Source organism: Neophocaena asiaeorientalis, unplaced genomic scaffold, assembly GCF_003031525.2.
Source record: "Neophocaena asiaeorientalis asiaeorientalis breed wild unplaced genomic scaffold, Neophocaena_asiaeorientalis_V1.1 scaffold392, whole genome shotgun sequence".
Taxonomy (NCBI): Eukaryota; Metazoa; Chordata; class Mammalia; order Artiodactyla; family Phocoenidae; genus Neophocaena; species Neophocaena asiaeorientalis.
In genome coordinates, this window is record NW_020174421.1 from 517,194 (window position 1) to 544,473 (window position 27,280).

General features: G+C 47.3%; 1 protein-coding gene across 4 annotated transcripts; it reads right to left on the bottom strand.

Annotated features, from left to right (window-relative positions):
• Positions 1-30: 30 nt before the first annotated feature.
• Positions 31-23,012, bottom strand: RBSN (rabenosyn, RAB effector). 4 transcript variants are annotated; one of them, XM_024756473.1, is made up of 12 exons: positions 22,854-23,012; positions 20,537-20,870; positions 16,722-16,862; positions 13,545-13,645; positions 12,587-12,632; positions 12,086-12,247; positions 9,554-9,795; positions 7,456-7,526; positions 4,718-4,804; positions 3,583-3,685; positions 2,097-2,201; positions 31-1,404 (listed from the first exon to the last, which is right to left on the bottom strand). In XM_024756473.1, exons 2-12 carry the CDS (start codon positions 20,682-20,684, stop codon positions 256-258), a joined length of 2,355 nt encoding a protein of 784 aa, XP_024612241.1. In that variant the 5' UTR covers positions 20,685-20,870; positions 22,854-23,012; the 3' UTR covers positions 31-255. The 4 variants fall into 4 exon arrangements, with proteins under 4 accessions (XP_024612241.1, XP_024612242.1, XP_024612243.1 ...); XM_024756474.1 differs by lacking the exon at positions 20,537-20,870 and having other exon boundaries at positions 22,854-23,011; XM_024756475.1 differs by lacking the exons at positions 13,545-13,645; positions 16,722-16,862; positions 20,537-20,870 and having other exon boundaries at positions 22,854-23,010.
• Between the last annotated feature and the right edge of the window lie 4,268 nt (positions 23,013-27,280).

The window sequence follows — 27,280 nt, forward strand, 5'->3', positions numbered from 1 at the left end:
AAAAAAAAAAAAAAAAAAAAAAAAAAACAGGAAAAACAGCAAATGCATGCTGATTCTTCCTGTTCTAGTTCCCATTTTATTATTCAACTATCAAGGAAAAAGCTCCAAGTGCACAGCACGAAACAGCAGATTCCTCCCCCGCTGACCTGCATGCAGCTTAAATCTCGCCCTTCCTCCTTCTCCATCAACTCCAGCAGCCCTCCCTCCTGCTCCCCTGGCTCCTGCCAGGCCCCAGAGGCGCCCTGCCCATCACGGTCAGTCGGCGCCCCTCTTCTGTTTGGCCAGGGTGTGCTTCAGCTCCCTCAGGTTCTCCGTCAGCACCTCCACCTCGTCCAGGCGGCCGCACTGCTTGGCATCGAAGATGTACGCCTTGATGTTGTCGATCTGCTGGAGGAGGAGCTCCTCCTCTATGGGCTCCTCGTCCTCCTGCCCGCTGTCACTGTCCACCTCGAACGGGTTAGTACAGGGGGCCTCCTCGAAGGGGCTGCCAGGAACAGGAGGTCCTGAGGGTCTCTGAGGGGGATGCCCCTCTTCCTCGTCAAAGGGGCTGGGGGCTGGGCTGTCTGGGCTAGTGAAGGGATTCCCTGCCACTGCCTCCTCTTCCTCCTCCTCCTCAAAAGGATTGTACTCCTTGAGGACACAGGCTGGAGGGCTGAGAGGAGGCTCTGCAGCAGGAGGGCTGGCCGTGCCCTCTGCTGCAGGGCTGGAGAGGTCTTCCTCATCAAAGGGATTTAGGGAGGGCACCTCATTGTGCTGCGACGTGGTGCTCTGGGGGAAGAATTCCTGGCCAAGGGCTGGGGGCCCAGACCACAGTCTGATGGGCTCGAGAGCCGAGCTGGGTGAAGGGGTCTTGGGTGCCGCACTGCTCTGAGCTGGGGAACAGCCCAGATCCAAGGCATGAGCAAGATGGTCGCGAGGCTCTCTGCCTGGCTCCAGCTGAAAAGGCCTGATTTCTCGGAAGTCCAGGGACCGAGTCCGCGTGTGCAGAGATGCCACCTGGAACTGCTCCCGTTCTCGTTCCCGCTCGCGTTCCCTCAGCATCTGCAGCTGTTCCCGCTGCAGGTCCTCCTCCTCGGCCTGCCTCCGGGACAACTCAATGGCCTTCTCTGTCTGCTGCTGGTCATACTCGTCCTGCAGTTGGCGCAGGTTCTCCTGCAGCGTACGCACTTCATCCATCCGGCCCGCGGCCTTAGCCTGCCTGATAAAGGATGTGATGTTGTGGATCTGCTGGAGGAGTGGGTCCGAGTCTTCGACCTGCCCTTGACCTCCAGAGAGCGGGAGCCAGCCCTCAGCCTTTCTCAACGGGGCAGGGCCCCCGCGAAGGGACACCACCTCCCCGTTGGTCGCATGAGACACCAGGTCACTGCGTCTTTCCTCAAGCCTTCGCTGGGATTCCAGGGCAGCCTGGGGAGACACCAAAGCCAAAGAGAAGTAACACGGTCACCAGGCCAACAGCCACACCGCCAGCCACCCTCTGCGGTCCCGCTATCCCTGTATCAGTGAGACTCCAATTCTCCACCTCAGGACTACGATATCCAACTGCTAAAATCAAATCAGGCTTTTTTATCAGAAGGGAAGGAGGGACAAACCCTGATTTTCAAAATTAAAATACCAAATAACAGTAAGTTAAGGGATAAGGTTTTCTCAATCTTAGATTCACTGGCCATGTACTTGTCTTAAATCTCTGAGGTCTATTACCGCTCATCTACACTAGAACCTCACACAATCTTAAATACACATATTATTCTGTTTAATACTGCATATTCCAAAGTGTTCTAGAAAGAACTCCCTGGTGTCTGGGTCCTCTGCAGCTTGTACCAGGGGGAGGATTGCCAGTCTCTATGGTATTCTGGACAGGAGAAAATCAGTAGAACCTCTGAAAGAAAAATAGGACCTGGAGAGAAAAATAATTACTCTGACCTCTGAAGATGAGAGAGGCCAGAAAAAGAACAGAAGGAGAATGCAAAGTAGAGAGAGTGAGAGGTTCTGACTTAACAACAACCTCACAGGACCTCCTGGGAGCCTGAGGAAGCCTCTGCGCTCAAGGGAGCCGCAGGGAAGAAGCCAGGACGCCAGCATCCCTGAGCTTCACTCACCCGTCTCTCCAGGATCTTCTTCCTCTCCAATTCCTGCTTCCTTTTCTTTTTCAGTTCCTCAAACTGTTCTTTGGTTGGCAGTGACATCAAACCAAGCAACTTTTCCTGTAGGGGGTCACAGGCAATTTTACACTTAAACCCTTTTAGGAGAAAAAGTGAACCTGAAGCCCTCTAGGGAGAGCCCACTTAAGCTAAGCTACCCCACTCTCGGACAGTCACGTTAGTGAGCAGAGCAGGGAAGGACCTAACGCTGAAATCGGACCAGAGCCAACTTCCGAATAGGCCAGCCTTTTCCTGATGAAATGATCAACACCAGACATTCCAGTTATTTGCCCTCTCAGTGGGGGCCTTTTCCTGCCCTCCCTGTCTACATCCGTAAGCCTCCTTCAAAGCCCCAACCCCACGCTCTTTATGTTTCTCCACAGCACTCTCTACCCTCTTAAGCTATACTTTTTAGTTGTTTCTTTTCGATTCCCCTCTCTAGAATACAAGCTTTATGAGAACAGGAATGTCTGTCTTTACTCATGGCAGGATACCCAGCACCTAGAACACTGCCTGGGACTCAGCAGGCACTCATCAAATGACTGTGGAATACAGCCACTAATCAAAAGCAGGAAGGGCCTCATTCTCTGCATTATGATGTTGGGAAACTAACCCAACAGGACGCTTAGATCCCTGTCAGGAGCACCACAGGGGATTGACTGTGACTCTCACAAGGGCTTTCTGAGGTAGAAACAACTTAGATCCAACCACTTACGTCTAGCGCGCCCTTGAATAATCACCTGTTTCCTCCAAACCAATGGCCCAGGAAGAGTCCCGTAGGAGCTTATCCCAAGGAGGAAATGCTATGTGCAAGTATGTCCATCAGGCAATCCTCAACAGCAAAAAATGGGAATCTATCAAATGCCCAGTGAAAGGGGAATAGTTAAAGGATAGTGTACACAGAGCGCTATTCTGTAGTCATTGAAACAAGAGCTGTTTGAGGACCACATAAAAAAGTTCTTATGGGACTTCCCTGGCACTCCAGTCATTAAGACTTGGTGTTTCCACTGCAGAGGGCATGGGTTCGATCCCTGGTCGGGGAACTAGAAATCCTGCATGCCGTGTGGCGCCGCCAAAAAAAAAAATGGCTTATGATATAAAATTCAGCAATAAGAAGGCCTAAACTTGCAAATATACTACTTATATAACTATAAGTTACTATAAGTAACATATGTAACTACATTATATAACCAGTGCAAATGGAATAAAAAAGAAAATATATCAGAATGAGGCAGGATGGTGTTAAGGACATAGGACTAAAAGGAATATTTACTTTTTTTGACATCCAGATTTTCCTCTAGATGTGACTGACACATTTATAACCTTAAAAAGTAATAAATGTACAAACAAAAAATAAACAAGCCATTGGCCCAGTCTCCCTTCAGAGTGGTAGAAGAGCAGGGGAGGTGAGTGCAGTGTTTCTGCCACCCCAGGATGGCTTTACCTGCACAAAAAGCGTAGCTGAGTATCTGATCATCCTCTGTAGCCGTAAAGTGTTTGGATGTGGTGGAGGGTCCTGCTTCAAGTCTAAGGTTAAGATCTTCTTACTGAATTGGAACAAATACATCACTGTAACAGGCACTGCCAGCCTCAGAAACATAGGTGAAAAGTCCCGAGTCACCAGCCTTGCATGCCAGCAACATGTGTAGAGAAATGGGTTAGAGACTCCACTGAAATGTCCTTGCAGGCAAAGCCCATTTCTTACCCTTTGGCTGTACCCAAGTCCCCAAACAAGCACAGGGTGAACGACAAACACTCAGCCATCGAGGCACTGACCACTGGTGCAGGGCCAGTGTCGTGGGTGAGTGACCAGCACAGCAGAAGGGCCCTGTGTTTGGTTTCATATTCTGCTATCACTGTCTTACAATCCTTAATTTTGAACAAGGGACCTGAATTTTCATTTTGCAGCAGACCCTAAAACCACGTAGCTAGCCCTGCACGTACGGATGGACAACGGTTCCGCATCTCTGTTCTGAGTCACAGTACTTCCTACACTGCTAAGGGCTGATGTAACCCCAACAGCCAATCCACAGTTAAAAAGCAGCGACTGGGACTCCCCTGGTGGTCCAGTGGTTAAGACTCGGCGCTTTCACTGCCATGGGCCTCAGTTCGATCCCTGGTCGGGGAATTAAGATCCCACAAGCTGCACAGCGCGGCCAAAAAAAACCAAGGCAGCGGTCAACTTGAAGAAAAGGATCTGTGTTTCCATCTGGGCTCCAGCACTTCTTCTAGCTGTGGTGCATTCTCTCACCTATAAAATGGGGATGTTAATCTCTACCTCACAGGGTAACCATGGTATAATAAAGGAGCTACTTTGTGTGGAAGTAGTCAGTGACTGGCACACAGCTGGTGTCAATCAACTCCTATTCCTTTAATAATAATGAACAATAGAAATCCTTAACCGAAAGTTACTGAGATGCACTGAGTGCCAGAGCTGGCAACTCCCTCAGCCTCCTCCTCACACACTCCCACTATCACCAGGACTGGGTAAGCTCAGGTCTGCTGGCCGCCCACCACTCAATAACAAAGCACCTCCTCCACTCAAGGCAGCACGTAAGACATCACCTAACAGACCTTACCTTAAAGCGTCTATTAGCTCATACACTTTTTGCACTTCCACTCGAAGGTCATTGGCATGTTCCAGACTGTAGGTTGTCTCTCCAGCACTAGGGAGAAATCACAGAGATGTTTGATCTAAGTGTCATCGCACTGAACGGACAGTGTGGTGTAAAAGGACTCACAGAGGGGTAGACAGTTAATTCTCTCCAAATGGCATTTCAGACTCTTGCATATATTGCAGTGCTCATTCCTTTTCAAAATATAAGTGCTAATCAACTAGAAACTGCTTTTAATTTGCAGACACCATAGGGACACGCTAGTGCCGAGGTCTTTGAGGACCAGCTCCTAAGCTCATTGCCAAAATAAATGTGACTGAATCTACTTCAGCCTACTTTCCCTGAACAATTTCAGTGCATCTAGTAAGACGGATGAAGTGGTTTACTAAATGAGTTGGTCAGACCACGTAAGAGAAGGCACTTTCTTTTCTCACTCAAAGACTACCCAGGGAGCGGAGGAATGATAGGAAAGCTGACCAAGGAATCCAAGCCACGGCCCATGTGGCACTGTCAGTTGCTCCATGCTCCCGGGTCTCACAAACAATTGCTCCCTGTGTGAGAAAATCACTTGGACGCCAACTCAAGAAAGGAGGTGAGAGGGAGTAACTCTGCCCAGGGTGGAGGATGGGACATCAGGGAAGGCCAGAGGTGAGGTGGCTTAACCCCAGTCTCAGAGGAACAGCAACAGTTATCATGTGGTCTTAGAATTGTTCCTTTACTAGTCTGCCATTCCCACCAGACTGCTGAACTCCAAGTGCAGTGATTATGGCTTTTCATTTTTATACCCGTAGTAAGTAGCACATGCGACAACCTTAAACAATGTTTACTGTGAAGAGAAACATTTCAAATGATCTCCAAGCTATTAATCCAGCCTCAGCAATGGCCACTCAACTCTCTTCCTGAGGCAACAGCAATTTAAGTTAAATAAGCAGAAAGAACTGCTGTGTTTACCTGTTTTCCATCTATAAGGCAGGCCTAGCTGGAAAAATCTTGGTGTGTGCTGTAATCTGCAGATTCAATAAAGTTGTTTCATCATCTCTAACTGCACAGTTTGCAAAAAGAACATCAGATCAGAACTAAGAAGACTTGCACTTTGTCTTGATAACGCCAAGTCATGTGGAAAATAACAGGGTTGGCCCAAATCTGAAATCACTGCCCTGGTCTCAGTCACATCAACCAACTATATTCTCCTCGGAGCACCTATCATGCCTGGCATTATTATCATGTGCGTTACTTGTTCACTTGGTTACGGTCTGCACTCCCATGATAATGAAGCTGTCTCCACTGTCCATTGCTGCAGCCCCAGCACCCAGAACAGCACTTGGCACGTAACTTGTGCTTGATAAATATCCACTGAGTGAATGAGTGACAGACTGAAAGGCACTTACTTAAAGCACTTCAGAACTGGTCTTTGGAGGCATAAGGGTTAGACACCTGGAAACACGCTCAGCAACAGTAGCTCCCCCCTGGCTATGGAGGCCCATACAGTCTCTGTTGCAACTATTCAACTCTGCTGCTGTAGTGCAAAATCAGCTACAGTAATCAAACAAACAGGCATGGCTGTGTCCCAATAACATTGTATTTATAATGCTGAAGTAAGTGTGGGCAAGAATGTGGAGAAATTCAAAGTCTCATACACTGCTGATGGGAATGTAAAATGGTGCAGTCATTTTGGAAAACTGTCCGGCAATTCCTCAAAAAGTTAAACACAGAGTTACCATATGACCCAAGAACTCCACTCCTAGGTATATACCCAAGAGAAATAAAAGTATATGTCCACAAAACACCTATACATGAATATTGATAGAAGCATTATTCCCAATAGCCAAAAGTGGAAAAACTCAAATGTTCACCAAGGGACTAATGGATAAACGAAATGTGGTCTACCCACACAGTGCCTTCATACAAAAGGAATGATGCACTGACACATGCTACAACAGGGATGAATCTTGAAAACTTTACATTATGTGAAAAAAGCCAGACACAAAAGATCATATATCTATGATTCTATTTACATGAAATATCCAAACTAGGCAAATCCACAGACAGAAAGCAGACTAGTGGCTGCCAGAGAAAGGGAGATGGCGCAGGGGCTGCTAACGGGTACGGGGTTTCTAACCAGCATGATGCAAGTGTTTCAGAATTCAGCAGTGCTGATGGGTGTACAATTTTGTGAATGTTGTACTAAATGTGATGTGATGGTTGCACCAAAACCACTGAACTTACACTTTAAAAGGGTGAATTTTATGGTGTGTGAATTAAATCTTAATTTTAAAAGAAGAGATGGCACACTAGATGTGGCCCAAGGGCCAAAGTCTGCCAACCCCTGACCTAAAGGAAATGTCTGCTCTCAGCCCTGACACCTCAGTGTCACCCTGAAGTGGCATCTACCCAGGCACAAGCATGAGGCACAGTGCCCTTGCTCACCTCTGGATGCTGCACTTGGCAGTGGTGCTTATCGTCCAAGGCCCTTCCTAAACCCGCTCAATCAGAAAAGCTGGGGTCACATGACTGAACATGAATACACAGGACTGTAACATGCACCCCAAAGAAATACAGATATGACGAAGATTCTCTGCAGTCAGTGGCAGAATAAAAGCCTGGGCAGAGTTAGGAATTTCATTTTCACCTACTAAAGAATTGACCTAAAATGCCAGAAAACAGCCACCACTAAATTAGTAAAACAGAGAGGAATAGCTTACTTTAATGATGCTGCCATCCTGATGTATTCAGGAGCTTTTTGGTCAACTTTCTCCATGCAAAGTCGTAATTTCTACGAACAAAAAAGAAGAGGTGAGTTGTGCTCTCAAGGTACAGAAAAGCCTACCCAGAGGTTATGTTGAATCAACAGATGTATTTAAAATGTGCAGTTTTATAAAATGAAAAAAGTGCAGAGAGTGGTTTTTAGCTCTGTTTTGTTTTGTTTGTTGTTATCAATTTCCTGATTTAGACCTACTCTACAAGAAAACTTTGCAGGAAGGAAAGAAAGCGAGGGTGAACTTTTTTTTTTTTTAATAAATTTATTTATTTTTGGCTGCGTTGGGTCTTTGTTGCTATGGGCGGGCTTTCTCTAGTTGTGGCGAGCGGGGGCTACTCTTCGTTGCGGTGTGCGGGCTTCTACATTGTGGTGGCTTCTCTTGTTGCGTAGCATGGGCTCTAGGCGCACAGGCTTCAGTAGTTGTGGCACGCGGGCTCAGTAATTGTGGCTCGCAGGCTCTAGAGCCCAGGCTCAGTAGTTGTGGAGCACGAGCTTAGTTGCTCCGCGGCATGTGCGATCTTCCCAGACCAGGGCTCGAACCCGTGTTCCCTGCACTGGCAGGCAGATTCTTAACCACTGTGCCACCAGGGAAGCCCGGATGTTTGACCGGATGTTTCTGAGAGGAGCAAGGCCTTCCAGGACACAAGTCATCTGAGTTTACCAAGGTAGAGAAAAGAAATTAGTTGCTATGTCCTTTATCTGCCAGGTGATGCCAGATACCAGCACAAGGCACTGCCAGGGCTCACTTCAAAAAAGAAGGAAGCCAAAAGCACGGCAGCTATTTACAAAAATGAGTTGTCAGATCATGAGCTCCACATAAAGGATAGACAATGGCTACATCTGCAGCTCAGCAAGGGTTTAATTAACACCATTTCTAGTAGCCTGAGTATTTTCATGGTGGTTTCAGAAATACAGCCACTGTGACCTGCAGAACTGCTACCAGTGACCATTCAGTGATCATCAGACAAAAACACATCCCTCCTTGGGGCTTCCCTGGTGGCGCAGTGGTTAAAAATCCGCCTGCCAATACAGGGGACATGGGTTCGAGCCCTGGCCCAGGAAGATCCCACATGCCACGGAGCAACTAAGCCCGTGCTCCACAACTACTTAGCCTGAGCTCAGAGCCTGTGAGCCACAACTACTGAAGCCCATGTGCCACAACTACTGAAGCCCACGTGCCACAACTACTGAAAACCGCGCACCTAGAACCCGTGCTCTGCAACAAAAGAAGCCACCACAATGAGAAGCCCACGCACCACAACGAAGAGTAACCCCTGCTAGCCGCAACTAGAGAAAGCCCACGCACAGCAATGAGGCCCAACGCAGCCAAAAATAAATAATCTATTAAAAAAAAAAAAAAAGATACACCCCTCCTCTGCTCAGTTTTGCACAAACTGCTTCCGATGCCCGGGCTGGTTTCCTCCTCCCCGTTTCCTACCACCTCCCTGCCCAACCCCCACCTGGCTCATCCTTCTCATCTTGCAGGCCTCACCTGGCCATTAGGAGGCCGAGCCAGGCTCACACCCAGTCTGACTCTAAATCCCAGCTTCTGGCACCACACTCTGCTCCTTTAAAGCAGCATCTACTGAAGGCATTCCAGGGTTGCTGGTGGTAATGAGAGCTGAAGCATTTGAATGGACTTAAAAGAGGAAGCTCTAAGCCTCTGGGCAGTTTCTCAAACTCCAAGTGAGTGTGGCAGGACTCTTGCAGCCCACTTTTCACCACCAGCTCCAGCTCCTGCCCACCCACAGAACTTGTCCACACCGCATGGCAACCACCCTTCCTCCTGCCCCTGGGCCACAGAAGCCCCTAACCACCCCCCCACCCCGCTGTCAAGTGGGCATGAAAGGGCGAGGGAACAAGTTTGTTGCAACATACCCAGTGACTCTGTGACTCACCCAGGGCCCTAGCTAGTGCCCTTTGGCAAAAACTAAAAATGATTCAAGGGAATGACTTCCCAAAGCATTCTCCAAAATCTGCAGGCATGTATATAACCAACAGCCAGATCTCTCGAATCAGACTCAAGGCCACACACGAATCACCTCGTAGAGCTTCACGATGTCAGGGGTGTGCTCCTTCTCGTCGATCTGCTGCTCTCTCTTGAGTAATGTGTCCTTGCAGTGTGTACAGCAGCGGATCCGGTCGTCATCCTTCTCGTCCAGGACAGAGCTCACGCTGCTCACGCTGCTGATACTGGCCCGGCGGGAGCCGTGGACACTGTTGGGTGACTGGCTGGGGCTGGTATGAGTGCTCAGGGAGTCCTTGCTGGCACTGGTGAGCTTGTCTGTAAAGCACAACACAGGACAGGCAGCAGTGAGCCCACAGCCTCCAATCACCCCACCAGCCACAACAGCAGTGGAGTCCAACGGTGGGGGTGGCACGAGAGCAGGCTCTGCCCACAGGCGAGAAGCACCCACACCTCTGCCTTCCGGGCTCAGGCTCTGAGGTGGGATGGACGCCCAGTGCAGCTGCCAAAGAGCCAGGCAGCCTAGGACAGTCTGTCTCTGAAGCTCTGAAGCCCACCCCTAACCTGGCCTTACCACCTACTGCCCTGCTCCATCTGCCCCGTGCCTGAGACACAACCCAGGCTCTCCCTGGGCTACCCTCCACGGCCTTCCCCCACACCCGACTCCTACCCCTTCCAAAGCTCAGCTCAAATGGCACATCCTCCCAGAAGCACCACCCCCCCACCCCCGCAATTCCTTGAGGCAAAAACAATCTGCCTTTCTATCAGTTTCTACTACATCGCCCCTTGTGGAGCACTTCCCACTTTTCCCTGTAGTGATAGCTCTATGTACACCCCAGAGCTGCCCTAGGAATCTGTGATTCTGAGGGTAGAAACTGTCTTATTCATAGCTGCAGCCCTATATTTTTTCCAACAGGGCCACCTCATAGCAGCTGCCCAGTAAATGTCAGTTAATTAACTCAAAAGAAGGAAGGTGAAGAGTGTCCCCAAAACATAGCTTATAAAGTCTCGGTAAGACAGGGAGTCGCCTCAGGGAGAAAGGGGAAGTATCAAGGTAATGCGAGCCCGCTGGACATCAGAGCTCGACAGAGGAAGCATCTATTTCTGTCCCATGTTATCCAGACATCCTGCAGCCAACGGTACATGCAGAGTCAGCAGAACTCTCCAGGGTTGCAAAATCACCCCAAAAGTCCCAGAATTAGCCAAAACCCCATGAGATCATCTTTAGCAACCTTTAACCAGATGAGGTTCAAAGTTCTGGACCACTGGGACACTGTGTTCCACCTAACCTTTACAGCATCATTCCCATATTCCCAAGCAGTGTTTCATACCCCCAACTACTGTACCTGCTCATCTACTAACCTTCCCCAGGCCTTTCCACATCCCACGCCTGCGCACCAGCTCTTCACTCTCCCCACGATGCCTGCCTGCCCCACCTCTCTGCAGTCCCAGTTGTGTTTCAAGGCTGCTCTCAAACGTCACCTCCTGACCCTGAGCACCCACACTCTCACTCTTCTTCAGCCTCTGCAGCGGCCTCAGCAGCACTCAGTGGCTCTCACATTACGACATTACAGCCTGTTCTATATGACGGTGAGCTGTCTGTGACTCTCTGCTCAAAGGAAAGGACTAGCCCGCTGCTCATTTTAAGACCACCTCCTACAGTCTCCTCTCAAAGCCTCACCTGCCACTTCAAGCAGAGCTGACAAAGATTCCATCAACTCGGGACTTCCCTGGTGGCACAGTGGTTAAGAATCCACCTGCCAATGCAGGAGATACGGGTTCGAGCCCTAGTCTAGGAAGATCCCACATGCCGCGGAGCAACTAAGCCCGTGCGCCACCACTACTGAGCCTGCACTCTAGAGCCCGCGAGCCACAACTACTGAGCCCGCTCACCAGAACTACTGAAGCCCACACGCCTAGAGCCCATGCTCCCTAACAAGAGAAGCCACCACAATGAAAAAAGCCTGCGCACCACAACGAAGAGTAGCCCCTGCTCACCGCAATTGGAGAAAGCCCGCTGGCAGCAATGAAGACCCAACACAGCCAAAAATAAATAAATAAATAAATTTATTTTTTAAAAAAAGATTCTGTCAACTCTCCCACGTGCCTGACACAACTTCTCTCATCATACTTGCCTCTTTATAAAGCACTTGTTTGTCAGTGTGTCTCCCCTGCTGGATGCTGGACTCCCTGAAGGAGTGGATGATGCTTATAGACCAGACGTGGGCAAACAACAACCTGCAAGCCAAGCCCAGCCTGTTTTTGTGTGACCCTCAAGCTACATATGGTTTCTACACTTCAAAAAGGTTGTTTAAAGCAGAAGAAGAAATGTGACAGAGACCGTATGTGGCCCACAAAGCCTGAAATATTTACTACCTGATCTTTTATGGGAAAAGTTTGCCAACCTCTGTTACAGACCATTGAATCACTGGTCCCTAACACAGGGCCTAGGCTGTAATGGGCTTCAAGGAATAAACAAGTAAATGAATGAAGATCACATGGGCCGTTAATTTTTTTAAAACGTCCCCCAAATCACCCAGTGGTAATTAGTAAACAAGTTAGTCTCAAAAGGAGATCAGGGTCCAGGGCCCGCCTCCCCATCACCTACTTGCCAAGGGAAGGCTGATGAGCTCCATACACTTCTTGCACATAATAGACCCACAGAGGCGGCAGTGGTGGCGGCGGTTGCGGATGCTGAACTTATTCCCACAGTCTGGACAGAAGGGGACATCCTGGTCGTTGACCCAAGGCACCACGGACTTTTCTATTGCTTTGGGAAGAACAAAACAAAAACCAAACAAACATAAATGTAGGCCATTTTAAAAAGGAGATCTGGTCAAGAAGAAAGATAAAGAATAGAAGGAATGTGGGGCTTCCCTGGTGGCGCAGTGGTTGAGAGTCCGCCTGCCAATGCGGGGGACACGGGTTCGTGTCCCGGTCTGGGAAGATCCCACATGCCGCAGAGCGGCTGGGCCCGTGAGCCATGGCCGCTGAGCCTGCGCATCCGGAGCCTGTGCTCCGCAACGGGAGAGGCCACAACAGTGAGAGGCCCGCGTACCACAAAAAAAAAAAAAGAATAGAAGGAATGTGAACAAAGTTCTAGAGTTACCTCGGATCTTCGCAGACTCAGTATTTGTTCTGTCAAATGCAGTGAGCTGACAAGGAGAAAAAAGTGCCAGAAGGAATTAATCTGGTGGTGTATACACTTTCTACAGGCAGAAGCATCAAGTGGGAATGAGCACACCAGCATTGCTCAAGTCTTATCTGTCGTCTCCAAACCCAAAATGTCACAAAACAACTTTGTGGGGGATAGAGTATTAGCTTTGCATCCAGAAGGTACCTCCCTTCGCATGACCCATTCCAATCTCTTTATTGTCAGTTACCCGCTTAAGCAATAACCACGGGTAGGCAAGGGCACGGTGGGGTGGCTACTGAAAGCAATGGGAACCCCCCGATTCGCCACAGTCCTCCTGGACAATGAAAGCGGTCACATATTTCTGCCCTACGAAGTACACATAAAGAATTGAACCCGTGTGGCTGCTGCCATGCCCACCACACAACCCAGCTTACACACAACAAGCATTTCCAGGATTAAAGTAAACAGAGCGATCGTGGTATTGAAGACACACTCTTAAACCAACCACAGGACGAGAGGTTCCCACACTGCACACTGGCCCTGGCAGGGTACTCCTCACACGCCTGGTTACTAGCCTCTCTGTTTGCCATCACATGGTATCACACACTATGCCTCACTGCGTGATTGTCCCTGGGACACCCAAACGAGGAAAGGATCTAAAGGCAGAAAGGCTGTCCAGCAGCCAAGTGGCCTTCATAGGAAGAAAAAGGGAAGCAGGATATGTGGCCAGTCATCAACCTGGGCCACTACCTTCAGTAAAGCCAGCCCAGGCTAGAACCATCCACCACGTCCTCAGCACAGCTCTAGGTGGGGCGCTTCCTTGCCAGCATTGGATATACACAATATACAAGACACATGCTACAGAAATGCAATTCTCCCCCCAGAAGATTTATACTTGCAGAAAAAAAGTGTTTTAAAACAAAAGATTTACCTTCTCTAACCTGATTATTAATTTATTGACTTCAACGACATAGTGGTCAATTCTGGCAGCTCGGTGTTTTTTGAAGTCGGAAAGATGGCTTCTCACAGCACCTAGGAGGGGAGGTGGTGACATAAACGACTTGTCGTTTCCCTGAGGGAGCCTCTCTACCTTGAATTTCAAACATTCTAGGATTTTATTATATTTATCTATTTATTTATCTATCTATCTATCTATCTATCGGCCACACCATGCAGCATGTGGGATCTTAGTTCCCCAACCAGGTATTGAACCTGGGCCCCCTACGTTGGGAGCGCGGAGTCTTAACCACTGGACTGCCAGGGAAGTCCATTAGAGTCTTACTAAAAATTAAAAAACTAGAAAAGCAAATGGAAGGAAATTTGCTAAAATGTTAACTGTGGTCACCTTGGGGCCACAAAGTATGATAGGAAAGACCTTAAGGACAGAGGTTGAACTCTGGAGCCAGCCTGTGCTCAAGTTTCAATTCTGCCACACACTGTGTGACCTTGGACAAGTTCCTCAACCTCTCTGTAACTTGGAGTACTCAGCTATAAAATGGGGAAAACAGTAGTACCTACTCCACAGGGCTGTTATCAGGACTACAGAAGTTAAAATTTATAAAATCCTTAGAATACTGCCTGGCACATGAATTTTTGTTAAATAAAAAGGCAGTAACATTATCGGCGATTTTTAAACATCTCATACTTTTCTGTACTTTTCAAAGCTGGTACAATATGGTTTTTCATCAGAATAAAAACAATCCTTCACAAAATAGCCCCCCAAATGTAAACGCTAATAGATGCCCTTGGAGGGGGCTAGTTAAACTGGTAACTTCTCAGTCCAGCAGCCAAGACCCAGGACAAACCTCCTCACACAAATGGAACCAAGTAGCCTGTTGTCTCAGTGCATCTGAAATATAACCTGCTCAATCTCACCTCTTCTGAAAGCCGGCCCTGCCCCCTCAACCCTCCCAGCACTCATTTCATTTCTTCTACCCAATGACGGCCTATTCATTTAGGCACTTTACCACAGGGGTCCCCAACCCATGCCATACAGCAGGAGGTGAGTGGAAGGCAAGAGAGCGAGCAAAGCTTCATCTGCAGCTCGCCATCACTCCCCATCGCTCACATTACCACCTGAACCATCCACCCTCCACCATCATCCACGGAAAAACTGTCTTCCTTGAAACTGGTCCCTGGTGCCAAAAAGGCTGGGGACCGCTGCTTTACCATATCTAGATCTTTATGCTACACTCTTTAGCATCCACGCTTTCCTTCTTCCTAATCAACTTTAACACCTAATTAAATTTTAGTTTCGAATTTTTAGGAGTGACAATACACATTAACTTTTAAAATTTGCCATTCACGTGACCTTTTGTAATTTGTGACTTCCTTCAGTTGCTGAAACAGGCAAGTTAATCAGTAAATCACCTTGATAATTTAACACTGGCAATCATGAAATAAGCTATCAAAAAGCTAATAATTCATATGCTTGAAAAGTCTCCTTCATGTTTCTGTCTTTCATATGTAACTAATAAATATATACGTATAATCTTATTTTTAAGCCATTTTTCTCCTGCCATAATGAAAATAAAATGTTTCCACTCTCCAACATGGTAGCCCCTAGCCACACATGGAGACTGAGCACTTAAAATGTGGTTAATGTGTGGTTGTGGAACTGACTTTTAATTTTATTTAACTTTAATTTATTTAAATTTAAATAGCCACATACAGTTAGTAGCTATCATATTGGATAGTGTAATTCTAGGGCTTTCCTCTTCCAAAAAGACACATTCTGGGATTCCCTGGTGGTGCAGTGGTTAAGAATCGGCCTGCCAAGGCAGGGGACACGGGTTTGATCCCTGGTCTGGGAAGATCCCACAGTCTGCAGAGCAACTAAGCCCATGCGCCACAACTACTGAGGCTGCGGTCTAGAGCCCGTGAGCCACAGCTACTGAGCCCGCACGCCTAGAACCCGTGCTCCGCAACGAGAGAAGCCACCGCAATGAGAAGCCCGTGCACCACAGGAAGAGTAGCCCTGCTCGCTGCGACTAGAGAAAGCCTGTGCGTGGCAATGAAGACCCAACACAGCCAAAAATAAAAGTAAATAAAATAAATAAATTTATTTAAAAAATAAAATAAAAGACACATCCTGCAGCAGCACTATTTGGTAGACGACCCCAGGGTAAATATCACTTCCCTTCTTAGAGCCTGTGTTCTCATCTATAAATGGAATGAGCATCACTACCCTTTCTACCTCACAAGGCTTTTGTGAAAGGTGAACAAGATAATGAGTATCAAAGTATAATAAAGTACTATGGGACTTCCCTGGCAGTCCAATGGTTAAGACTCCACACTTCCAATGCAAGGGGCATGGGTTCGATCCCTGGTTGGGGAACTAAGATCCCACGTGCCATGCAGAGAGGCCCCAAAACAAAACAAAGTATAATAAACTACTACGAAAGAATCATTATTTACCCATCACATGGATAGAAAATACTATATTAATGATCACTATCATTCAACAGTTAAAGGACATGTAAGATTAGCTAGTTCAACTCCATGTGGCATGATCTTTTTGGTAAAAGCTTTACTGAGTTATCATTCAAATACATACAATTCACCATTTAAAGTATACAAATTCAATGGTTTTTAGTATATTGACAGGGTTGTGCAACCATCACCAAAATAAATTTTATAACATTTTCATCATCCCGAAAAGATGGTAATTTTGAAAGTAAGCAGATGATAACACAATTACATGCTTCAGAAAATTAAGTTGCATGAACCAGTGCTTCTCAGTAGGGAGGTAATCAATGTCTACACAAGAAGAGACAGCCCAGTCAATGGACTGCACCTGGGCTGATGTCAAAGACCTGGATTCCTACCCCAGTTCTGCAGTTTCCTAGCTGTCTGACCCTGGGAGGTCCCCATGGAGTTCAGTAAGGATTAAACGAGAGTCCACAAGTAAAGCATTTCATGCAGTGCCTAACACAAAGCAGAGGCCCAGCTCATTCTTGTCCATTTTCTCCCCCCACTAGAACACAAGGTTCAGAAGCTTACAACCATTCTGATTTACTGGTGTCTCTTCAGCCAACTCTTAAAACATATAGATGTTCAATAAACATTTGCTGAATGAATGAATGAACGAATGAAAAGAATTTCTTACCAAGCTCCTGGGGTTCCCACATGTAAGGATCAACCCCTCCATAGCTGAAAGACTCATATCCTTGGGTCCCTGATTCAGCTCGGTCATCTCCTTCTCGTTTCAACAGCCTGTTCTTTGCTTTCCTAGCCTTCTGGACAAGACCTTGAAAAATGGAACAAACACCATATGAAACCACGAAGATAACCCAGTAGAGAGTCATGGTCCTATAGGAAAAGCACTTAGATTTCACCTATCAACAGGGTCCCAATGCATTTCATGACTTCTCCTGTATCAGGGTTCTTTCATTTTCTGAGGACATAAGTAGTATGGCGGAAGGAGGAAAACTTCTAGAATCACTGTCACAATCCCATTTACTGGTCCAATTCCATCCTCCAGCCCATATACATCACAGGGATCTTGTTGCTTAAATCAATTATACAGTTAAGGAGAGACTCAACTGCAAGCTGAGGAACATCAGCAAACCATACCAGTAAGTTGGTTCTGAACTAGAGATTCTTGAATTCAAAGATCTGTACTTTAGATATGTAGTACGGAAGGGAACTCTTGGGTCTGGGGTCCCATAAGAAAGCTGCAGACTGTGATTTCAGCAGTATTATTATGATTAACTCTAGTCTAAAATCCTAGGGCCATAAAAGATAAAAGAGACTACTTCACACAAAATTAAAGAAATTCAAGGACTGTAACAGCTCGGGGCCAAGGAAGTACACAAGAGGAACTATGTGCTTCTATGAGGACAAAAACGCCAAGTCAAGAGCTCGAAAGGTAAAGAGAGAGAGCTAAATAGCAGGAATATGAGGACATTATGTTTTTATTTATTTATTTGTTATTTGGCTGCAGTGGGTCTTCGTTGCTGTGCTCGGGCCTCCTCTAGTTGCGGCGAGCTAGGGCTACTCTTCATTGCGGTGCGCGGGCTTCTCATTGTGGTGGCTTCTCTTGTTGCGGAGCACCGACTCTAGGCACGTAGGCTCAGTAGTTGTGGCACGCAGGCTCAGTAGTTGTGGCATGCAGGCTCAGTAGTTGTGGCTTGCAGGCTCCAGGGCTCAGTCTCAGTAATTGTGGCGCTCGGGCTTAGTTGCTCCACCGCATGTGGGATCTTCCCGGACCAGGGCTCGTACCCGTGTCCCCTGCATTGGCAGGTGGATTCTTAAACACTGCGCCACCAGGGGAGTCCCGAGGACATTATGGATAGTACAGTCTATCCCCCTGTAAGTCATTCCCTAGCCTTGGGTCTTGCCTCCCAAATTCCAGCAAGACAAATGGAATCAGAATCTTAATGAACACCAGAGTGTCTCCCAGATTTCAAGCTTCCTAAAAAAGAGGCTGATTAAGAGGAACAGAGAAAATGAGGAAAGTTAAATTCAACTGACAGCGCTTGTGTCCTGAAAAGGCTTTGTTAAAAAAAAAAATGCATCTCAGATAAGGCAAATGTCCTAGACACAAAATGGACTAGACACTGAATCCTTCCTGAAAGGTTTGGATGGCTTTTTTATAGCAGAAGGTAGCTATAAATAAGCCTAATGAAGGCACCAGGAAGACAATGGGCTATATACATAGTTTCCCTCTGATGTGAGATACTGTGAGTTAGGAGAGAAAGTAGCCCATAACCTGCCCTTGTCAGAGATGGTGAGGCTAGTTTTAAGAGATTATGCTAGAGTTAGAACCAAAGCTTGAGCCAACCAAAAAAGGTCCTTCTTGCAGCCTTCCATTGTAACGGACACTAAACAGAGAATTAGAAATGCCCTTCCTAATAAAAGCAGGCTTTACTGCTTGCAGCCCGGCCCCTTAGCTAACATCTCTGAGAGTTATTTCCAGTCCCAGGTTTTCCAAGAGCCCAAAACAAGCCAAGTAAAGGAAGCAGAGGTAGGAGGAAAGAACTCCACCTGAAGAGGTAGTTTCCAGTATCTGATCGGCCCAAAGCATTTCTTCAACTCAGTACCAAGTTTCTCCTTTTCATTAGTGAAAAGAAAGCCCAAGTCTTGACTTCTTGACTTTGTGATTGTGAGCTACATGAAAGAAAAGGGGACTAAAATCTAGGTGCCTTATTCATTTTGCCTGTCTTCCCCTCACAGCCAAAGGAGCAGGAAATTCACTGTTTCTCAAAGGAGGCAGAAACAGAAAAGCAGAGAGAAACAGACACTGACAGAAAAGAGAAACTAAATTTGATAACTCCCGGTCTCTCTCCAGCTAGTACTCAGGATCAACCCTCACTTCAATTCAGTCAGCAGCAGAAGGCCCTATATCTATTATTCCCTCGATAATCTTACACATTTTTCCCCTAATACAAGGGCAGTCATCACAGGAATGTGAGGACATTCTCTAATCTCTCCACCCACCGGCATCAAGGTTTTAGTGATATCACGGTATATGACTCAGTTGAGCTGGCACTAAGACTAGATGCTCACTGAAAATCATGGAGGCCCTTCAGTTATCCAAAGGACCCTTAGACAATCAGTTCCTTCGTTTGCTAGTTTTCCAGCTGCAGTGCATGCTGTGACTGGAATACAGGGCCTCACCTCATCAGTGATGCTACGCGCAAAGAGGAGCATTAGGCTTAGAGGTGATGGAAGACATGGGGTCAAGGCCTACTTCCGTCAATTCCTATCTGACCTTGGATAAGTCACTCCACATCTCTGAGCCTCACTTTTTCTCTATAAAACGAGACCAACACCTTCCTGCAGGGTTGTTGGGAGAGTCAAATGAAATAACAATGTATGTGAAAGAACATACATTTCTTTTTTCTTTTGGGTCTCCTCAGAGTTATGACTCTGCTCCAGCCTCTATAGCCAGAAGCCACCTAGTCCATTGCAGCCTTCAGGATTTTGAAAATGTTTGACTTTGTCATATTTTTGACAGAAGTTATAAATGTTAATACTTTCAACAACTCTTTTTTTCTGAACTGAAAAGTGAGACATGGAGTGAGACTTTGATTACAAGGGGCATGTGACTCACACATGTGGAGACCAGAGTCCGCTTAGGAATACATGGATCATTCCTTTCTCTCCCACCCAACAAAGAATTGTGAATACAGCAATAGACCTTTTTAATCTCATTGCCTTCAGAAATGTGGCCAGCTATTAACTGAATCACCAGGAAAGTGAATTCCAGAGCACCAGCATCATATTTAGGGGTTAGAATCTAAAGTTCAAAGTTCAGGAAATGAATAATCTGTACAGCAAGAATTTGAAAAAGTCTTTCTGCAAACCTCCAGGACCTGAGGGTCCTTGGAAGTTCAAAAACCAAGTTTTAACTTTTTGGGTTTAACTCCTTATATTTCAACCATAATCTTCCTTTTCCTGTGCTGCAGAGGACAAGGTCTAGTTGAAGAAGTAAGGATGGCAGGAAGGCCTGAATTTGTGACAGGTAAACGGGTGTACAATGTGCCTCCACTTACAGAGCAAAGGAAAGGAATTCCACCCCAAATCCTCTTAGGCTGGCAGTTAGGTAATTCAAACATCCTAGCAAGAGACAGCAGAGGACAGTAATTACACTTACTAGGTTCAAAGCCAGGCTCTACCTCACTTTGCAGCTTCAGGCAAGTTATCTCTGTGTCTAATCTCTCCGTGTCTGGTATCCTCATCAGTAAGATGGGCTCATAGTCACATAGTTATCATGAGAATTAAATGAAGTTAATACACTGGAAGATTTTGAATAATGCCTGGCACATGGAAAGCACTAGAAATATGTTCTCTATGATTATTATTAATTTCGTATTGTTTATCATATTACGGTGGCAACATGGTAGCTGATGAAAACCATCCCACGAGTTAAAGCTCCCAGTGACAGAATGAGATAAGCAGAAAGTCCCTGTCTCTTACTTTTAATTTGCCCTTTGACATCACGGTCTTCCCCAGAATGCTCTTCCTCATAATGTGACTGCAGCTGATAGAAAGACTGCAGGTCCTTCAGGCACAAAGGGCAGAGGAAGCCCTCCCTCACTTCCCCTGGGTCATCCAGAGAAGCCATGGCAGTGTCACTCTCAACCCCCGCAAGGCAGGGTCCTCATGCCAAGAGTCAGCTTGATTCCTCCACAAAAGACGAGGGATCCGCAGCATTAGCTTAACCAAGCAGCACACAGGTGATGGGGAAGTGGCATCACGGCCCTAGATGAGGTATCCTCTCTGGAGTAGGAGTCCTAAGAAAGGAAAGAAGCTGGGGGGAAACCAGTTCAGGCAAATTAGCAGCAATTGAGAATTTTCCTTGTCCTTTTCACAGTTCAGGAAGGGTACTTAACATTTTTCAGTGCAAGTTTGAGAACACAAACTGCTTTCTCGAATCCTTAGACCAAAACACAAAACTTTCTAAGATATGAGAACATCACTGGACAATGGCAACTCAGTGAAAGGGAAAGCACAGATTCTTGAAGATAAGAAAGGAAAATACAACTTCAACAGTAAACACAATACCAAGGCAATTCACTAACATTCATTCCAATGATCCAGCTTCATAATCTGTATTCCACTTTAGCCGCTGGGGAAATGTCTGAAATAGTTATCAACAAGCACAAATTTTAATTTGACTCTCTTTACCTTGACAATTTATTCAACAACATATATGGAGCTCTTGCACCTCTGTCAAAAAGGCACTGATATAAAAGGGATAGCACCTGCGCTAAAAATCAAACCAAACCAAATCAAACAAAATTCCAGCTTCAGTCTAAGGAGGAGCATTAGAAACCTAGTGATCAAAAAGAAAAATCTATTCTGTGTCTTAACGTTTGTAGGGTACTTTTTCTCCAATAAACTTACTAGACTTTATAAACCAGCAAGCTTAACGTTCTCACTGCTTCAAAAATAAAAGAAGCTGATGCTTATACAATTCAGGGCTTAATAAGTTACATTTTCAGTTTTATCAGGCCACGGCAAAGTCACTTCCAATGTCACCTCAGAAAGATGCACAGCCATAGGGAAATGCAGACAAAACCAATCCACAAAAGCAGAGAAATTTCTCCCCAAGAACCTGAGGCCACAAACCACAGTACAGAGTGAGGGGGAATGTATGACCCTCATCTTTGAGCTGTGGATGGACCTGCTAACAGGGCCACGGAGGAGGACCTGCCTAAGCCCTCAAAGCTGAAGAGTGGCAGTGACCCAGAAAATAAACAAATGAAACACGAGGTCCCTGTTTTCTTCCTCTAGCTAAAAAGCCCAATGGTTATATACATTCAGATCTCAGCCCCTTTTCCAGACGGTCGCTGAAAAAGCAGCTCCCGGCGCCTCCCAGCCAGGGGTTCACCCGAGCCCCCTTCCTTCCCACGCACTCACGCTACCAACACACACTCCCCATATCTCAGGACACCCTCACTTCCTCGAGAATTTCTTGCTTGACGCATTCTCCCATCGGGCAGCCCTGCACCTCTCCTCATAGCATTTATCTCAATTTGTAATCACAGGTACACAAAGCGACTTAATCCAACAGCCTGTAAGCTGTTTGAGAGCAGAAGCCACGTCCTCGTTCCCAACACCACACTCCCCGGGTCAGTGCCCGGCACAAAGCACCGAGAATCTCAACAACGCTCCAAGGGTGAATAAATGAATGAACGGACGAGCCCTACAACCATATAACCAAATACCCACCACAAACCACCAAGCCAGGCCCCACGTCCACAACATATGCGAGACCCTCACACCCTAAATCACGTCCAAAGTCCAAAGAAAACCCACATATCCTGCAACTCCACGTCCAGCGTGAGCGCTGCCGGCCACACGCCTCAGCCACCACACATCCCCCGGCCGCCCGACCACCCTCCACGTAACTCAACGTGACGTGCACGCGCCGCATCACCACACCCACAGTGTGGTGGGTGAAAAGGCTCATCCCCACAAAGCACACACGACAACTTCACATAGGCACCACACAAACCCCGAAGCCAAACGCCTAAACCTCCACAGAAGACCCAGAAAACGCTCCTGGGAGACAGCCCTCCGCCGCCCCAGCCGCGTAACGCTACAGAGCTCACACAACCCCAAGCAACCACGGAGTAAAAACACCCCGGGCACACGAGCGAGGCGCGCGGCCCGAGAGCCCCAGCGCCCACCACGCACGTCACACCCACCACACACGGATCTCACGCCCGCACGGCCCGCCCGCCCGGTTTCTGACAAGAGCCCCGCAGGCACGCCCAGCCCCGTGTACCTCTCCCGGTCCCACAGCCGCGAAGGCCTGTCCAGTTCTCCGACCCGAGCTCGGGGCCTCCACGACCCCTCAAGCGGTCGAGGCCACCATCTCCATCGACTGCTCGGCGCTCGACAGCCGCGCCTGCGTAGACGCCTAAAACGAAAGAAAAGCAGACGAACCACGGAGGAGCGCCAAGTCTTCGAGGGCACGGAAGTGAATCCCGAAGCGCAGGACAGCGGCGGATTCTGCGCAGGCGCAGGAAAAACCGGCCAGGCGAGGCTGGGTAATTTTGCGACGTTTTGACGACTCTGGTAGTTCCGCCAGCGAAGTTGAACCACGCCCCTTGCTCTCCACCCTACTGTAAGTATGGGAAAACTGAAGCCTGTGATTTTTTGCTCCTTGACCGAGGGGCGCAGTGAATGAGGCAACGAACACTTCTAAATTAATTAGAGTCAATTAAACTACCTGAGCGCTAGAGAGTAAAGGAATTATTTGAGAGGCTCGGAGGATGTGGAGAGTCTGGAATATAACAGCATGAGAGTGGGCTTATAATGACAGGAAGTATACATCCAAAACACGTACAGAGTGCTCAGGAAAATCTGTGAAGTTTTCCAATACAAACAAGACAGTAATGAGATATCACTTTACAACTGTTATAGTGGCCGTTAACAAAAGAAATGTGTTGGGGAGGATGGGAATGGAACACATGTAGACTATTGCTGGGAATGTAAATTTCTGCACCCACTACGGAGAACACAGAGGTTCCTCAAAACATTTAAAAACAGAGCTAACATAGGACTCACTAAATCCGCTTCCGGGTGTTTATCTGCAGGACAGAAAAATACTAATTCAAAGAGGTATCTACATCCTCTTATCTACTGCAGCATCACTTACAGTACCCAAGATATGTAAACAACCTAAGTGTCCACCAACGGATGAATGGATAAAGAACAATGTGTGGGGAAAACACACACACACACACACACACACACACAATAAACCCCAACCATATTCCCCACAGGCCTCGGTGACTTGGGCTGGTGTCACATCCCTGCAGCCTGAGCAGCCTTGTGTCCCAAGGCTGGACTGTGGCGGAGCTGAGGGACCTAGGGAGGATGGGCCAGCAAATCAGCCCCCCTTGCACCTGCAGAGCCAGGTTACCTGGGGATGGGACCACCATCTCCAGATCCAGGCGGGCCATCGTACAGCTCAACCAAGCCGAGTGCACCCAAAGCCCGGTGGACCTTACAGCTGTAAGAGCTTTGATAAGTCACCAGGTCTCCAAGTCTCCTGGTGCTGGGTTCCCAGAGGCAGCATCCTTCCTCGGAATCCCCCCACCTACATACGACAGTACCCTCAGCATTGCCGTGTGGGCAGGGGTTGGATTTTCCTGGGGCTGAAGGGTAAGGGGGAAGCAGCAATGAGACGCCAGCCCTTAGCTGTTTCTTCTGGCACATTCCACTGTAAAATCTAACCCAGAAACAGGACTTTTTCTATGGCTCTGATTGCCCAGTAACCAGACTTGGGCCTGAAGAAGTGCTGCCGCCTAGTGTACAACTCCTTGAACAACAACTTAAAAACCAGTACTTGAGGGAGATCAGCTCTATGCTCTGTGAAAACCTAGAGGGGTGGGTTGGAGGGGGTCGAAGGGAGACGCAAGAGGGAGGGGGTATGGGGATATAGGTATACGTATAACTGATTCACTTTGTGATACAGCAGAAACTAACACAATTGTAAAGCAATTATACTCCAATAAAGATGTTAAAAAAAAACAAAACTGTGCTTACCGGCACTTAATATTCAAAGGGCTTGCAGGGGCTGTAAATGACAGCAACCCTCAAGGAACATTCTAGGGTAGGTAATCGAAAAAGATTTAAAACTATGGAGGACTTGCCATAAGCCATTTCAAGAGGGAAATTTGACGGACACCGTTTTGTTTACTTTCATTTTGTAACCACATGGAAAGAGGTCCCCATTTCCAATGATTACAGAAAGTAAGATCAAAATCAAAACGAAGTATCACCTCACACCCATCAGAAGGGCCATTATCAAAAAGTCTACAAACAAGAAAGGCGAGACAGGGCATGGAGAAAAGGGAACCCTCCTGCGCTGGTTTTGGGAAGGTAACTTGGTACCAGGCACGGGGGAGAACAGTATGGAGGTTTGTTAAAAAACTTAAAATAAAGCTACCACATCACCGGGCAACCCCACTCTTGGACCTCTATGTGGAGAAACACCAAAATTCAAAAAGACACATCAACCCCCTGTTCACTGTGACAGTATTTACGGGAGTCAAGACGTGGAGGCAACCAAAGGTCCCACAGCAGATGGATGAATGAAGAGGATGTGGTACATATACCCAATGGAATATGACTCCGCCACAACAGCAATGAAATCATGCCTTCTGCAGCCACATGCATGCACTGGAGATGATCACCCGAAGTGGAGAACGTCAGCGAGGAAAGGACAAATAGCATAGGACACCACAGAGGGGTGGAATCTAGCAATCGACAAAAATGAACATATTAACAAATGAGAAACAGACGCACAAACTTAAAAAACAACTGTTTACAAGACAGGGAAGGTGGGCGGGGAAGGGAGGAAGAAAGGGAGCAATGAATATGTACACACGAATATATGTAAACTCGATAATTACCAAGGACCTAAGGCTTAGCACAGGGAACTCAAGTCACCAATCAGTTATAACCTATATGGGGAAAGAATCGGAAGAAGAATAGATATCTGTATACATATAACTGAATCAGGTTGCTGTACAGCCAACACAAGCACAACACTGTAAATCCACTCTGTTTCAATATAAAATAAAATTAAACTTAAAAAGAAAGGAAATCGGAACGATAATCTCCACAGGGCTCCGTGACTTCTATTACTATCAAATCCCTGGAGCCCGAGCAGCCTTGTGTCCCAAGTCTGGATTGTGGCGGAGCTGAGGGACCTCGGTAGGATGGGCCAGGAAAGGAGCCCCCCTTGCACCTGCAGGGCCAGGTTCCCTGAGGATGGGACCACGACCTACAGATACAGGTGGACCGAGCTGAAGCTCAGCCAAGCCGAGTGCACCCAAAGGTCGGGGGACCTTCCGGCTGGAAGAGATCTGAAAAGTCACCTGGTCTCGAAGTCTCCTGATTCTGGGTTTCCACCAGCAGCCTCCTTCCTCGGAATCCCCCACCTATGAACGACAGCATGCTCAGCACTGCCGTGTGGGCAGGGCTTGGGTTTTGCCTGAGGGTTGAAGGGGAAGAAGGAAGCAGCAATGAGGCACCAGCCCTTAGCTGTTTCTTCTGGCATATTCCACCCTAATCTACAACCCAGGAAAGCGACTTTCTCTATGGCTCTGGTTGCCCGAGTAACGAGTTGGGCCTGAAGAAGTGCTGCCCCCTTGTGGGCGTCCCACATAAAAAAACTTGAAAACGCGTGCTCAAGAGAACTTCATATTCAAAAGGCCTGCGGGGGCTGTAAATGACACCTGCCCCAAAAAGAGATGCTCGCAGAGGTAATGCAAAAAGAATTCAAGAGAGAGCCGACCGTCACGCAGCGAATTCAGGAGGGAAACTGTACTCACACCATTTAAAACAAAACCACTTGAAATGAAGATCAAACTGCTGGTTACCCAAAGGACAGGTGTGTGGGGAGGAATCAGTTAGGATGCTGGGATTCACATATACACTACAACATGTATAAAATAGATAACCAACGAGGACCTAGTGTACAGCAGAGGGAAATCTACTCAACACTCTGATATACCCTATAACAGAATAGCATCCACAAAAGTATACATGTGTGTATATGTATAACTGTATCAGGTTGCTGGACACCTAAAAAAAACACGACATAATTGTACATCAACTATACATCGACAGAAAATAAAAATTAAATTAAGGAAAAAAAAAAAAAAAGAAAGGCCCACTCTATGCCCTGCAGGTCTATGTGCCCAGGGCTGGGCTCATATCCTTAAGCTTGAGCTGACCTGGGTCCCAAGGCAGACTGTCCTAGGGTTGAGGGATCTGGAGAGGATGTCGTAGCAAAGCAGCCCCATTGCATCTGTAGTGACGGGTCCACTCTGAATGGACCACAATCTCCAGATCCTGGCAGGCCCTCCTACACATCACCCAAGCCTAGTGCACCAAAAGAATGGTGGGCCCTCTGGGATGGAAGAACTTCGAAACGTCACCTGGTCTGCACGTGTCCCAGTCGTCGGGTTCCCATGTGCAGCCTCCTTCCTTAGAGTCGTTCTCCATGTACATACGACAGCACCCTAGGCACGGCAGTTTGAAAGGGGCTGGGGATTGTCTGAAGTTGGGGGGAGAGCAAGGGGGAAAAGAAATGGAACACAAGCCCTTGGGTGATTCTTCTGGCACCTTCCACTCTAATTCACAACCCAGGAACAGAAGTTTCTAAGGCTCCTGTAGCCTTAGCAACTAGAGTTG